General features: G+C 36.6%; 1 protein-coding gene across 1 annotated transcript in view; it reads right to left on the bottom strand.

Moving 5' to 3' along the window:
- Positions 1 to 13,387, bottom strand: part of ZFYVE16 (zinc finger FYVE-type containing 16) — a 63,797-nt gene that overhangs the window by 27,443 nt on the left and 22,967 nt on the right. Inside the window, exons 3-6 of the mRNA XM_037731508.1 lie at positions 10,473 to 10,581; positions 5,992 to 8,246; positions 4,987 to 5,083; positions 1,543 to 1,704 (exon numbers count right to left, since the gene is read on the bottom strand). Coding sequence (XP_037587436.1) covers positions 1,543 to 1,704; positions 4,987 to 5,083; positions 5,992 to 8,246; positions 10,473 to 10,542 — 2,584 coding nt within the window. The 5' untranslated portion in view covers positions 10,543 to 10,581. The remainder of the gene's footprint in view (positions 1 to 1,542; positions 1,705 to 4,986; positions 5,084 to 5,991; positions 8,247 to 10,472; positions 10,582 to 13,387) is intronic.

Below are 13,387 nucleotides of genomic sequence, written 5' to 3'. Positions count from 1 at the left end.
AGTAGAGACGGGGTTTCACCATGTTGACCAGGATGGTCTCGATCTCTTGACCTCGTGATCCACCCGCCTCGGCCTCCCAAAGTGCTGGGATTACAGGCTTGAGCCACTGCGCCAGGCGGGACATTTCTTTATTTAGCAAGAGAAGCATAACATTTTTTTGTTCTTATAATGTGGATAGTGAATTTTATTAATACTGATTAATATTTCCTTCCAAATTTGAAGGAAATAACTGATATCAACATAAACATTTTTCTCTTTTCTTACAAAGCATCCATAGAGGAAGGTTATGAAAATCTCTGCCAGATGATTTTAGAACAATATTTTAAAAATAAAAAAAGATTCAATGTCTACTTTCCAGAATACAATAAACACTGAAAAAGTTGGAATTTTATATATATATATTATATATATAATTATATATTATATATAATATAAAATTATATATATATATATATTGTAATATAGGTAGACATATTAAGTATCTATCTTGTATTTGCAACATTTTTATAATTTAATCACTTTGGTTACCAACATAAGACTATGTATATATTTTTAAACACAGAATTATTCATCTTTAGAGCTATAATATACAACATATAATGCTGAGTCTCATTTCATTATAATAAATGAAAAATAGCTACCGAGTAATAAATTTAAGTCCACAAAAATAGAAGGATCCAAGTTTACCTTTAGCTGACATTTATGGTTCTTTTCTAGCATGTTACAGACTAATAATTCATATTTAAAGACATACATGTGCTTTACTCAAGATGCTAAGTGATGACAGGTTGGAAAAAAGAACAGGTAACTCAAAGATTTAAAAATAGATTTAAAAACATAGCTGTGGTAAAATATACAATTAAAAATAGATTTTTAACGAAAAGGAGATAGGACAATTATTTACCTATTGCCTCTCAAACCCAAGCTCACCCTCTACACTGGGCTCTTGGATACCAGGTTGGAAGTCTAGAAACTGCAATTCCCAGACTCTCTTGTTACTGGCTTTGGTCAGGTTTTTCCAATAGCAGGCACTGGTGGGAGACCATAAGGTGGGAAGAAATGAGAAGGAATTCTTTGTTTCTGGTTCCTGCAAGGATCTTTGCAGCAGCACCACCACCAGATACAGCTGCTGGACTCATGATTTTCAGTACTCCTAACATCAAATCTGGAGCTCTACTTCAGTCATCTGAGCACCAACTCTATGAGGCTTCTTGATAGCGTCATGACCATGGCTTCTGACTCCCACATCTGATATCCAAGCACCTCCTGGTTCTCCTGCACTGAGCTCTAGCCTCTCCCCTTTCCTAGCCCCAAACTCCAGTTATAACAGTTTCTTCCTGCAGTTACTAACTGCTGAGGCACTGGAGCACAGCCTTTTTGCTCTTTCAGTCTTCCAGCCTGCATGTGAAACCAATTCCCTGTATTAAATCCCTCTTGATATCTAGTTTGGTTTCTCTTTCCTGACTAGACTCTGGCTATACCATAGAATTTCTATTACAATAATTTATCTTTAGTCTAAGACACAGCATTTTCTCCTATTACCTTCAACACTTGGTTGTTTAAGTGCTGAGATTGGCAAAGTCGTTGGTGAAGGTATACTGGATGTTTGGTTTTCCTGAGGAGGCTGGGCAGTAGCACATTCATCAGAATGGTTAGATTTAAGATTAGAACCAGTTGGACTCATCATCCTTTCAAATGCCTGAGCTATAAAGGGGAAAACAATAGTGTTAAATTCTCAGATGTTTTTGTAATTTACTTCCAAGCAAATTACAATCTCTATTTTTTAAGTTGTAAGGAAAAAGAAAGAAATGGCTAATCAAGAAAAAGTAGTAGCACTTGGCAAAGATACTGTCTGAGTAGCTAGCACAGGCTCTTTATTTTTTTTTAATTGTACTTTAGGTTCTGGGGTACATACGCAGATCATGCAAGATTGTTGCATAGGTACACACATGGCAATGTGGTTTGCTGCCTCCATCCCCCGTCACCTACATCTGGCATTTCTCCCCATGTTATCCCTCCGCGACCTCCCCAACCGCCTCCCCACTGTCCCTCCCTTGTCCCCACCAAGAGACCCCAGTGTATGATGCTCCCCTCCCAGTGTCCATGTGTGGCAGCATGCCACTTTGATAAGCTACTGATAAGTTATTTCAATATTATATCTGGTGTATGTTTGATATCCACAGAGAATAACCCTTATTTAACATGACTGTCTCTGTTTTTGCCCTTATACCCCTAGAGTCTATTTCCAACATAGTTTAGAGAGATTCTTTTAGACATAAATCATATCTCATCATTCCTCTGCTTAAAATCCTTTAATGGCTAAAGTGAAAATTTCAGTTGTTAACAATGGCTCACAAGATCCAACATAATTAGCATCCCTACCTCCTCCACTTTCCCAGGTACCTGTTTGACCTCCTCTCTCACTACAACCCCGCTCATTCACTATGATCCAGCCACCCAGATCTCCTCACTCAAGTAAGTACTCCTCCAGATTAGAGTCTTTGCTCTTATTATTCCCTTGGCCTACAATGTTCTTTTCATAGGTACTTACACAGCTTTATTTTCTCACTTCCTTCAAGACTCTGCTCGTGTCATATTACCATAAAGCCTTATAAAAAAACTGCCTAAGGTCAGGCACAGTGGTTCACGCTTATAATCCCAACACTTTGAGAGGCCAAATCAGGTGAATCGCTTGAGCTCAGGAGTTTGAGACTAGCCTAGGCAACATGGTAAAACCCCACTCTCTACCAAAAATACAAAAAGTTAGCCAGGTGTGGTGGTGTGTGCCTGTGGTCCCAACTACTTGGGAGGCTGAGATGCTCCCATCTCCTAGATGCTCTCAGCTCCTAGGCTGCTTGAGCCTAGGAGGTTGCAGTGAGCTGAGATCGCACCACTACACTCCAACTGCAGTGACAGGGTGAGACTCCAACTAAAAAAAAAAAAATTCCTTTTGCCATGAATCTATAAACTATCACTCTACACTTTTTAAATTTTTTAATTTAGGGCATTATCACCATCTGATATATTTTTGCTTACTATCCATCTCTACATACATTCATAAATTTCATGAGAATATAGCTTCTATTTTGCTCTCAGCTTCAACTTCAGAATGCAGAATAGTGCCTGGATACTGCTGAATGAGCCTTCATCCAAAAAAACAAGGAACAACGCGATAGCTCTCCCTTCATCATTTCTCCAAACTGATCTGCTATAAATGTTGCCATTGCTAAAATATTCCTCAAGTGCCACTGAATGATGGCACTTATAAAAAGGCTTCCATTAACCAAGTGAAATCCAAACACCTTACTCTAGATTTCAAAGTAATTTCTAACTTGCCCCAAATCTACTTATTGACATTCACATGTGTGCTTCCTTGAAACTTATGTAATCTCAGGACAGCTTTCTCATTATTCACAATCTCTCTATTCAAATTATTTTTTTCCTCTAATCCTTCATGGAATGTGTCTCATAACCTATGAACCATCTTTCTCTTCTTATTTGATACCATTAATTTAAATGATCACTTCTATTATTTTCTACCCTAATGTTAATATTAACTTTTATTTATGCTTTCTTGTGGCATATAAATTAATGATAAATAGCGCTGTAGATGAAACTATATGCTATTAAGATATCAAAAAGGAATAAATTTAAACATAACTAAATAAGCTCAACCCACAGTATTTTCTTTGGAAAACCAAAGCTTGATCTCAGTATTCCACTGAATGTCTTTAATAACCATATCTTCTCCCCTCCTGGACCCTTAGTCAAAATATGCCTGAATGCTCACCCAAAAATCTGAGCTGTCAACATAAATAACATTTCAAATCTTCATGGGTGTTTAATTTCTTTTTAAGTGGGGGAGATAATTATGTGGGAGCTTGCTCTAAAATTTCCGAATTCTAGCAGATTTCCTTGGCTAACAACACCAGCAGTCATCTTCTAGGCTACTGAAACAGTGTAAGAAAAAACAAAACAACTATAAGCACTTAAACTAACCTCTTCATAAACAATGGTGGTAACATGGAAATATAAAAAGATTTACACTTTGTTATCTTCCAGAGCAGAGGTCAACATCAGGGAGAAGAGCAGCTTACCTCAGGCTAACAGACTCACATCAGAGATTTTTGGAGAATTGCTGAAAAAATTTATCTTCATTCAAAAGAGAAAAACAAGTTATTATCGGGTATTCATTCCCCTGGCTAACAGGACGCAGTGCCTGAGCTAGTGCATAGGTCTGGTCAAAGAAGGCCCAAGTAATATTTGCTGGGAATTAAACTGTCAACAAATCTTTAAAAATGCCAAGTGGTACTCAAAAGAACAAACATGGATTTGGGGAAAAAAACACAACACATACCCTGTGAGAACTCAAAGACCACCAAGACTATTGCTAATAATTGTAGCTAGAGAGCCAAAGAAATAATGGGAAGTGTACATACGCAAAATTTTGAAGTTGAGAAAGGAAAAAAATATATGAGACAGAAATGTGCAAATAGTGTGGCAGTTCTATGAATTTATAAAATCATAAATATTTCCACCTTATCTTATACTTCCATTTTAGGTTGCTATTTTCTAAAGGGTACGAACTAGTTAGTACCTTGCCCTGTGCTATTAATAAATAATATTCAGTACTACTTGATAGGTATCTACAAGTGTTTATTTAGATTAAGATGATGAACATGACAATGATAATGACAAAAACAAATGGGCAGATGAAATGCAGCATTTAGGGACTTGGTACCTGTTAAAAGTTAATGAACTGCCACTCCAGAAATTGAATGTTTCCTTTCCAGATTGGTAGTATTAATTGTGAGAGTGGAACAAAAAGAAGAGAAACCAAGCCTTGGGATGTCCCACCTAAGCCAGATAATTCAACACTAGGTCCCTGCCTTAAGAAAATAAAGAAGTTTATCTTTGTCATCACAATCCAATTAATTTTAAGATATATTCAATTACTGGAAGAAAATATGTCAAGTTAATACTCACCTTTACTAATAGTTTCATAGCAGACTACACATACTCTTGCTTCCTTTTCTAGATATTGCAGTTTACACTTCCTATTACAACAGACACCACAAAATACCTATAAAGAATAAAATGTTAAATTTGTTTTTGTTTCAAGAATGTTTACAATTACTAGAGGCGGTGTGGGGAGGTTCTAAACCTAATTAACCAAAACTCATTTTCCGTGTTATATAAATCATTTTCCTAATCACCCTAATCATAGGTGGAGTTCTTAAATGATTTTTTTTGTAACTTAAATGAGATTTCTGCAATTTGATACCATATTTCTGATAAGAAGAATTCCTTAAATCAATTCTGTTCACTAGAAAGGGAACAAAAACTATCTTTAATAAATAAGCTTATAATATTAAAAAGTTCTCTGTAGTTCTTCATTTAAAACTTTTTAAAGTAAAATATTATTTTGCTAAAAAAATAGGACTGATCTGAAACCAATGTATTACTGAAAAATCTGAATAAAAAATGTTATAGGATTTCTAACGGTAATCCTTACAGTTTATAGACAATCTTTTTTATCTTGACTGTTATCAGACAGTCAGATCTCAAGGTCAGCTTCAATATTCTGAACGCTGTGCAAGTCAAATTGCTCTGGAGTGATCACAACACTAGCTGTAGACTGGTCTTGAAATCAAATATTTGAGGACAAAGGGGAATCTGACCAAATCTGGAAGATTTAATGTGTCAATATTAGAGAAATAAGAACAAATATTCTTAAATTTCACAAAAATTAGTAATTGTTTCTCGTTTCCCAGCATGTAATTAATACCCTTGATAACGTAACATTTATTCAACGATCAAGCAATCTACAAAATGACACTGCTTTACATATTTTCCTGACTGGTAGGTGAAAACCACTAATTTTAAACTAACTCAATCTTGTAATTATCTGTTAATCAGCCTTTTCTATCACATTATATTTGTTTAAAATGTCTCAAAAGAACAAAAGACTTAAAGATTTTTATAACTTACTTTCCCACATGCTCGGCAATGGTGTCGCCGTTTTGTAAAAGTAAATTTGACTTGGCAGTTCATACAGTTTGGAGCTTCTGAATCAGGAACCCAAGTAGGCTGTTTCTGGCCCAAAACCAAGCCTTCTTTGCAAGTGTTTTCAGGTAGAGAATCTTCATTTGCAGTTACAAAACTAGATCCACCTTCAGAATTACTTTCTATATCGATGTAATTAGAGTTGAAGCTAACCTGAGGCTCAGCTGTAGAATCTATAGTACAAGCGACTGGAACAATGGTATCTGCCATGCTGGGTTCACTTTCTATTGTATTTGGAACATCTGGCTTATTCAGGTCCTGTGAACTCCTTGTTCTTGATGGAAGGCTAAACAACTGCTTAGGTCTGGCCCCTCCAACAGATTGACTATTAATATCAGAGACTGATAATTCATTTGTAATCTCAGACTTACTGGTAGGTAACCCTTGTTCAATTAGAATTGTACTTTTTTCTCCTAAAGAAAGGCCATTTTCTATTGTATCTTGTTTATCAACTGTTTCACAAATTATATTAATATCGTGACCTTCCCCAATAGCTCCTCCTTCTGCATTGAAATATATATTATTGGTATTTCCGTTATCTAAGCCTTTCATATCTATCTGATTCATTTGCGACTTAGAGTCATTTACATTTTCTTTGAAAGACTTTATGTTAGTAGTCTGAAGATACTGTTCTGTCAGAAAGGCATCAAGTTCAGCATCACTAATGAGTGTGCCACTTTTTGCACCTTCATCAATATTAAAGTAATCTAAGTCTTGCCCGTCCATAACATTGCTTGAAAAAGTATTAATAAAACCTTCACGACAATCAGAAGACTCTGGAACATTAGTGCCAGAAAGTACTTCTTGAGTTTCTACAGCTGTAGAATTGGTGTCACCACCATCCAAAGACTCAACTCTGATTACTGTCTGGTCAGGATCTACCTTTCTGTTTTCCATCCCTTCAATGAATGGCTGAAGAAGTATGTTTTTACACTTTTCCTGTTTCAAAAGATCAGTCTCCTCGAATGGTTCCCCATCTAGAGCAACACTCTTCTGTATTTCTTCATGTATAGTCACTGCATCTTGTATATTATCTTTATGTTCACGCTGAGGTAAAAAATCACCCTGTGCTTTACTTTCAATTAGTGATCCACACATAGTCCCAGATACCGAAAGACAGGACAATGAGGACTGTACATCTTCACTTGAAACATGTAAAGCTGAAGAGGAATCTTGGATTATTTCATTATCTGTAAGGTCTAAATTTCTTGAGTCTTCTTGTGCAGATTGTTTTATAAATGTAACAGTCTTATCTTCCTGAAAGGAAAAGTCAGGTAATTTGAAATTTTCAACTCTTGAATTTAAATCACTTAAGCACAAATCTTCAGTTTTTGGAGGGCTGCAGGACAAAACATTTGTCTTGCCCTCTTCTTTTAAACATTCTGCAGCATTTATGACTTCCACATCTACTTCCTCCTTTACTAAGCCATCATCTTTCAGTAATTCACATGGTTGGCTTTTCTGTTGTAGTTTGTCTTCGGCATCAAACATTTTGGAACTTTGTTGAGTCAAAGCAGATGACGTGTTAAAATCAACAATTGGTTCTAAGTGATTAGAGATCTTTTTATCTTCTAAATCTTCTGTTCCACTGTAATTACAGGAATCTGAAAGTGTATCTACTTTTGTACCCAATTCTTTGATTCCTCTGATTTCTCTATTTTGTAATTCAGAACTGATGTCATTCTGTTGCTCTCTGACAGTATCACTCCCATGGTCTGTTGAGGAAACACAGGGAGTATCTGACACTGATGATAAATCCAATCCAATCAAGGAATCTGCATTAGACTTAAAATCATCTGGCAGTAATTTTTTAATATCTTCTTCACTATTAGTGGCATGAACTAAGTTACTCATGTCACTTATCAGATCACAGATAGGTTTACTACATCGTCCCATACATAAAGGCTGGATTTCATCTGAAGTACCACCATCCACAGAAGAAAGAAGATCAAGTCCTGTTACATTTTTTTCATTTTGTATAGTAGTAGGTCCCGTGAGTGTTTTTTCATTCAGGGAACTCTCACTTGTTTCATAGCTTATGTCTGATGAGGCACAACTATTAATGCATTGTTGGTCTTTTGGGAGCAATGAAGTTAGCTGTGAGGAAGCCAACTCTGAAGAAACTGAGCAGTGGTTAGAATCATACGCATTTTGTACATCTTGAAGATAATCTTGTTCATCTAAAATAGAGAAACAGTGTTATTCGGGAGACTCAAATCAAATAAAAACTATTAAACATATGTTTCCCAAGACTTCTAAATTAAACTTTTTAAAAAGACCATAGATTATCCTTTTGCAAAAGGGAAATAACCTCCAAAACTATTTTTTTATTTCCTTTAGAGCATTTATTTTTATCTGAAATTACCTTGATTATGATTATTGGCTGTTTCAATCAACTACAAAATAAGTGTCACAAGTGCAGGAACCTTGTCTCTTTTTTTCTGACTTAGAATACTTAGTCAGAAAAAAAGAGTTCTACATACATTGGTATTTGGAACTCTATTCCCATTGCTTAGAATACTTCCTGAAACTTAAGTGTTCAAGAAATGATTAAGTGACTGCATAAATGAATGTCCTTGGATCTTGTGCATAGTTGCTCTGGTAATTTGATCTCCTTGATCTTTCCTTTGTTTGGGAGGATTCCTCAAGTTGACTTTCTACTTGTTCATTTTTCTATCACCTGGATCCTACCATCATTCCCCTGTGGTGCTCTAATTGAGGTTGCCAATTGTAGTAGCATCACACACTATGTCCATGGTGATGGGCATGTGATTGTTTCAAGCTGGGCCACTTAAAGGCATTCTCCTCATACTCCAAATTTGACAGAAGGAAGAAGGAGATTTCTCAGGTGGCAGTTATGAATCTGGAGCTGTTAGTGGCCATAGCCTCATCCAGATAAAAGAAGCCGATAATTCCGCATGGCTGTAGAGGCCTCAGGAAACTTAAAATCATAGCAGAAGGCAAAGCAGAAGCAAGCACCTTCTTTACAAGGCAGCAGGAGAGAGATCAAAGCTATTTTTATTTGACTTTAAAGTACTTTCTGGTTTTTACTTTTGAATGTAGATGTCATAAAGTGATAAAAAATTCCACTCAAAATAATTTAGTTATGGCTGGGCATGGTGGCTTACAACTGTAATCCCAGCACTTTGGGAACCCATAGCAGGAGGATAACTTGAGACCAGGAGTTCAAGACCAGCCTGAGCAACACAGTGAGACCACATTTGTAAAAAATATACACATTTTTAAATTAGCCCGGCACGGTGACACACACTTGTGGTCCCAGCTACTCAGAAGGCTGAGGTGAGAGGATCGCCTGAGTGCAGGAATTCAAGGCTGCAGTGAGCTATGACTGCACCACTACACTCCAGCCAGGGTGACAGAGCAAGACCCCGTCTCTTAAAAAAAAAAAAAAAAAAAAAAAGAAAGAAACTTAGTGGCACTATAAAAACCAAACTAAAGTGGCCTGTAATCCCAGCACTTCGGAAGGTCAAGGTGGGCAAATCACCTGAGGTCAGGAGTTCAAGACCAGCATGACCAACACGGAGAAACCCAATCTCTACTAAAAATACGAAATTAGCCAGGCACGGTGGCACATGCCTGTAATCCCAGCTATTCTGGAGGCTGAGGCAGGAGAATCACTTGAACCTGGGAGGCGGAGGTTGTGGTGAGCCAAGATCGCGCCATTGCACTCCAGCCTGGCAACAAGAGTGAAACTCCAAGAAAGAGAAAGAGAGAGAGAGAGAGAGAGAGAGAGAGAGAGAGAAAAAATACCATCTCTCATATTAATGAAATACCAATTTATGTAGAACTCTCAAGTAGCTTTTAGCTTGCTCATATGTTGGTTTTAAAGGCTTTTCTAGGGCCAAGCAGGTGGCTCATGCCTATAATCCCAACACTTTGGGAGGCTGAGGCAGGAGGATCGCTTGAACTCAGGAATTCGAGACAGGCCTGGGCAACATAGGAAGATCCTATCTCTAAAAGTAATTGAAAAATTAGCCAGCATGGTGGCATGCATCTGTGGTCCCACTTGGAGGTTGAGGTGGGAGGACTGCTTGAGCCCAGGTGGTTGAGACTGTAGTGAGCTCTAATTGTGGCACTGTACTTCAGCCTGGGTGACAGAGTGAGACCTTGTCTCAAAAATAAAAAGAAAAGAAATGTGTTCCTTAGAGCTAATTTGAATCCAGAAAAAAAACCTTCTAGTTTCCTTACTTCTGTTTCTGGTTATGGATCCCATTCAGTCTAAGAATCAACTAACATCTTATTATGAAATAAATGAACTTTTAGCAGAAGATAACAATGTGTCCAAAATTGAAAGAAAATTTTACTAATATTACTCTATACCTGAGATAACTTAACTATAGATATTTAAAAATTCCATTAGTGGCAAAAATGGAAAATCAACAAACCTGGGTTCTGTTCAAAATCATCAAGGAGTTTGTCCAAGTCACTGACAGCTGCTTTAAAATAAGTGTCCATCCTACCTGTAGACTTATTCAGAATTTAATTCTTGTTTGCCTAAAAAATAAAAAGATAATATTTCATTTAACTCTGTAACATAAATATTATGCCATCTATTCCACGCCAGAAAACACAGTCAAGAAATTGACACAGAAATAAAATTTAAGAGTGCTACTTTAAGGAATCTACAATTTAGTTGGGGAAATTGCCCCTGTATATATAAAAATGACACAAAAACCAACTCTAACAACATATTTGCACATATAAGCTATTATAAATTTTAAAACATTTACCTAAATAAATCATGGGTCAAAGAAGGATTCATAATGGAAAGCTAAAGCTACTTATAAATACAACATTTCAAAATAATATAAACAACATACACATAAAAATATTGTACATGAAAAACTCTGGGATTCAGTAAAAGTGGTACTTCTCAAGATACTTAGAGTCTTAGATGCTTTTTTATTTTTTGAGATGGAGTCTCACTCTGTCACCCAGGCTGGAGTGTAGTGGTACAATCTCGGCTCACTACAACCTCCACCTCCCAGGTTCAAGCGATTCTCCTGCCTCAGCCTCGTGAGTAGCTGGGACTACAGGCACATGCCAACATGCCCAGCTAACTTTTGTATTTCTTTTTTTCAGAAGAGTAGGGGTTTCACCATTCTGGCCAGGCTGTCTCGATGACCTCAAGTTATCTGCTTATCTCAGCCTCCCAAAGTGCTGGGATTACAGGCATAAAACACTGCACCCAGCCACCTTAGACACTTATACTACAAAAGAAGAAGGACTGAAAACTAATAAACTAAGAGCAGAACTTAAAGAAATGGAAAGCATATAAGAGAGAGGCACAAGAAAGCTAAAAGTTAGTTTTATGAAAAGATGAAAAAAGTAGACGAATCTCTGGTCTGGAGTGGAAACTCTACCAAATAAGCCTGAGAAACCTCACAGGAATCTGTCAATAACTAATGGGATAATATCAAAAGTAAAAGCCAAGTTGAAGGGCACTGGCTTAAAGGGGACAAGTGAGCATCAAATTAATGAAGACTGCAAAGGCCTGAACACAAATCAAATAGATTTTTCTAAAAAAACAAAAGATCAAATGATACTAAAAACAAAAACAAAACATACCACTCATTGGAGGGTTAGCAGGGTACTAACCAATTACTCTGAAAATTGATCAACTAAGGGAAAAAAAATCAGGAATTTATCCTACCCAAGGACACGAACAGACATTTCTCAAAAGAAGATATTTATGTGGCCAACAAACATGAACAAAAGCTCAACATCACTAATCATTAAAGAAATGAAAATTAAAACCACAATGAGACACCATCTCAGGCCAGTCAGAATGGCGATCATTAAAAAGTCAAGAAACAACAGAAGCTGGCAAGGCTCTGGAGAAATAGGAACATTTTTACATGAAGACAGCGTAGCGATTCCTCAAAGATCTAAAACCAGAAAAACCATTTGTCACAGCAATCCCATTACTGGTATATGCCCAAAGGAATATAAATCATTCTACTATAAAGAAACATGCACGTATATGTTCATAGCAGCACTATTCACAATAGCAAAGACATGGAATCAACCCAAATGCCCATCAATGATAGACTGGATAAAGAATATGTGGCACATATAAAACCATGGAATACTATGCAGCCATAAAAAAGAACAAGATCATGTCCTTTGCAGAACATTAGAAGCCATTATCCTCAGCAAACTAATGCAAGAACAGAAAACCAAACACCACATGTTCTCACTTATAAGTGGGAGCTGAACAATGAAAACATGTGGACACAGGGAGAAGGAACCACACATACTGGGGCCTGATGCAGGAGGGGTGGTGGGTAAAGGGAGAGCATCAGGATAAATAGCTAATGATGCAGGGCTTAATATCTCGGTGATGGATTGATAGGTGCAGCAAATCATCATGGCACATGTTTACCTATGTAACTAACCTGCATGTCCTGCACGTGTATCCCAGAACTTTAAATTTAACTTAAAATACATACATACGTGTGTGTGTGTGTGTGTGTGTGTGTGTGTGTATCAATTTGGAGAACACTATCCTTAAAAATATTGAAATTTCCAATTCATGAGCATGGTATATGATGTGATGAAGCCTTCTCTGTTGTATTTCAATAAGCTTTGTCATTAAGTAAAAAAGAATTTATCTTTCCCTTTAATTACAAAATATGACAACAAAATAATTACTGATGTAAAGTTCTTTAGATAAGAATTCCAGTTAATAAATGCAGAAGGATATTAAAAATTTTTAATTTGTCTCCTCATAATCCCTAATACAATAAATAGACTAGGCAATGGCTATAAATGGATGTTTAAAAGGTTAGAGGAAAAGATTTATGAGCTTTAAAATGGTGGGATCGAGTCAACACATCTGAACCCAACAATCAATTTCACCATCAATAAAAGTGCAAGAACAGTGTCACCTAAAAAGTATTACTGCCTAAAAAAATTGAATCTGAATCTAGTCAAACTAACTGCATGTTTACAGGAAATTCAAGCATAAGGGACAAGTTAAGTAACATAAAAAGAAAGCAATCAACTAAGCTAAACTAGAAGGTGAAACACTGTACAGCAACATTCCTCAAATTACCTATAGTAAAAATTTTTCTTATACTTCCAATCCATTGCAAACTGTTACTTTTTAAAAAATACAATAAAACTGTACAAATTTGTATTAATAAATACAAACAAAAGAATATACTTTTTTTTTTTTTTTTTTTTGAGACGGAGTTTCGCTCGTTACCCAGGCTGGAGTGCAATGACACGATCTCGGCTCACCGCAACCTCCGCCTCCTGGGTTCAGGCAATTCTCCTGCCTCAGCCTCCTGAGTAG

This window comes from Cebus imitator, unplaced genomic scaffold, assembly GCF_001604975.1.
Source record: "Cebus imitator isolate Cc_AM_T3 unplaced genomic scaffold, Cebus_imitator-1.0 Scaffold16, whole genome shotgun sequence".
In the NCBI taxonomy this organism is placed as follows: Eukaryota; Metazoa; Chordata; class Mammalia; order Primates; family Cebidae; genus Cebus; species Cebus imitator.
Note: the sequence above shows the minus strand (reverse complement) of the source record. Positions and strands in the feature narration are given on the sequence as shown.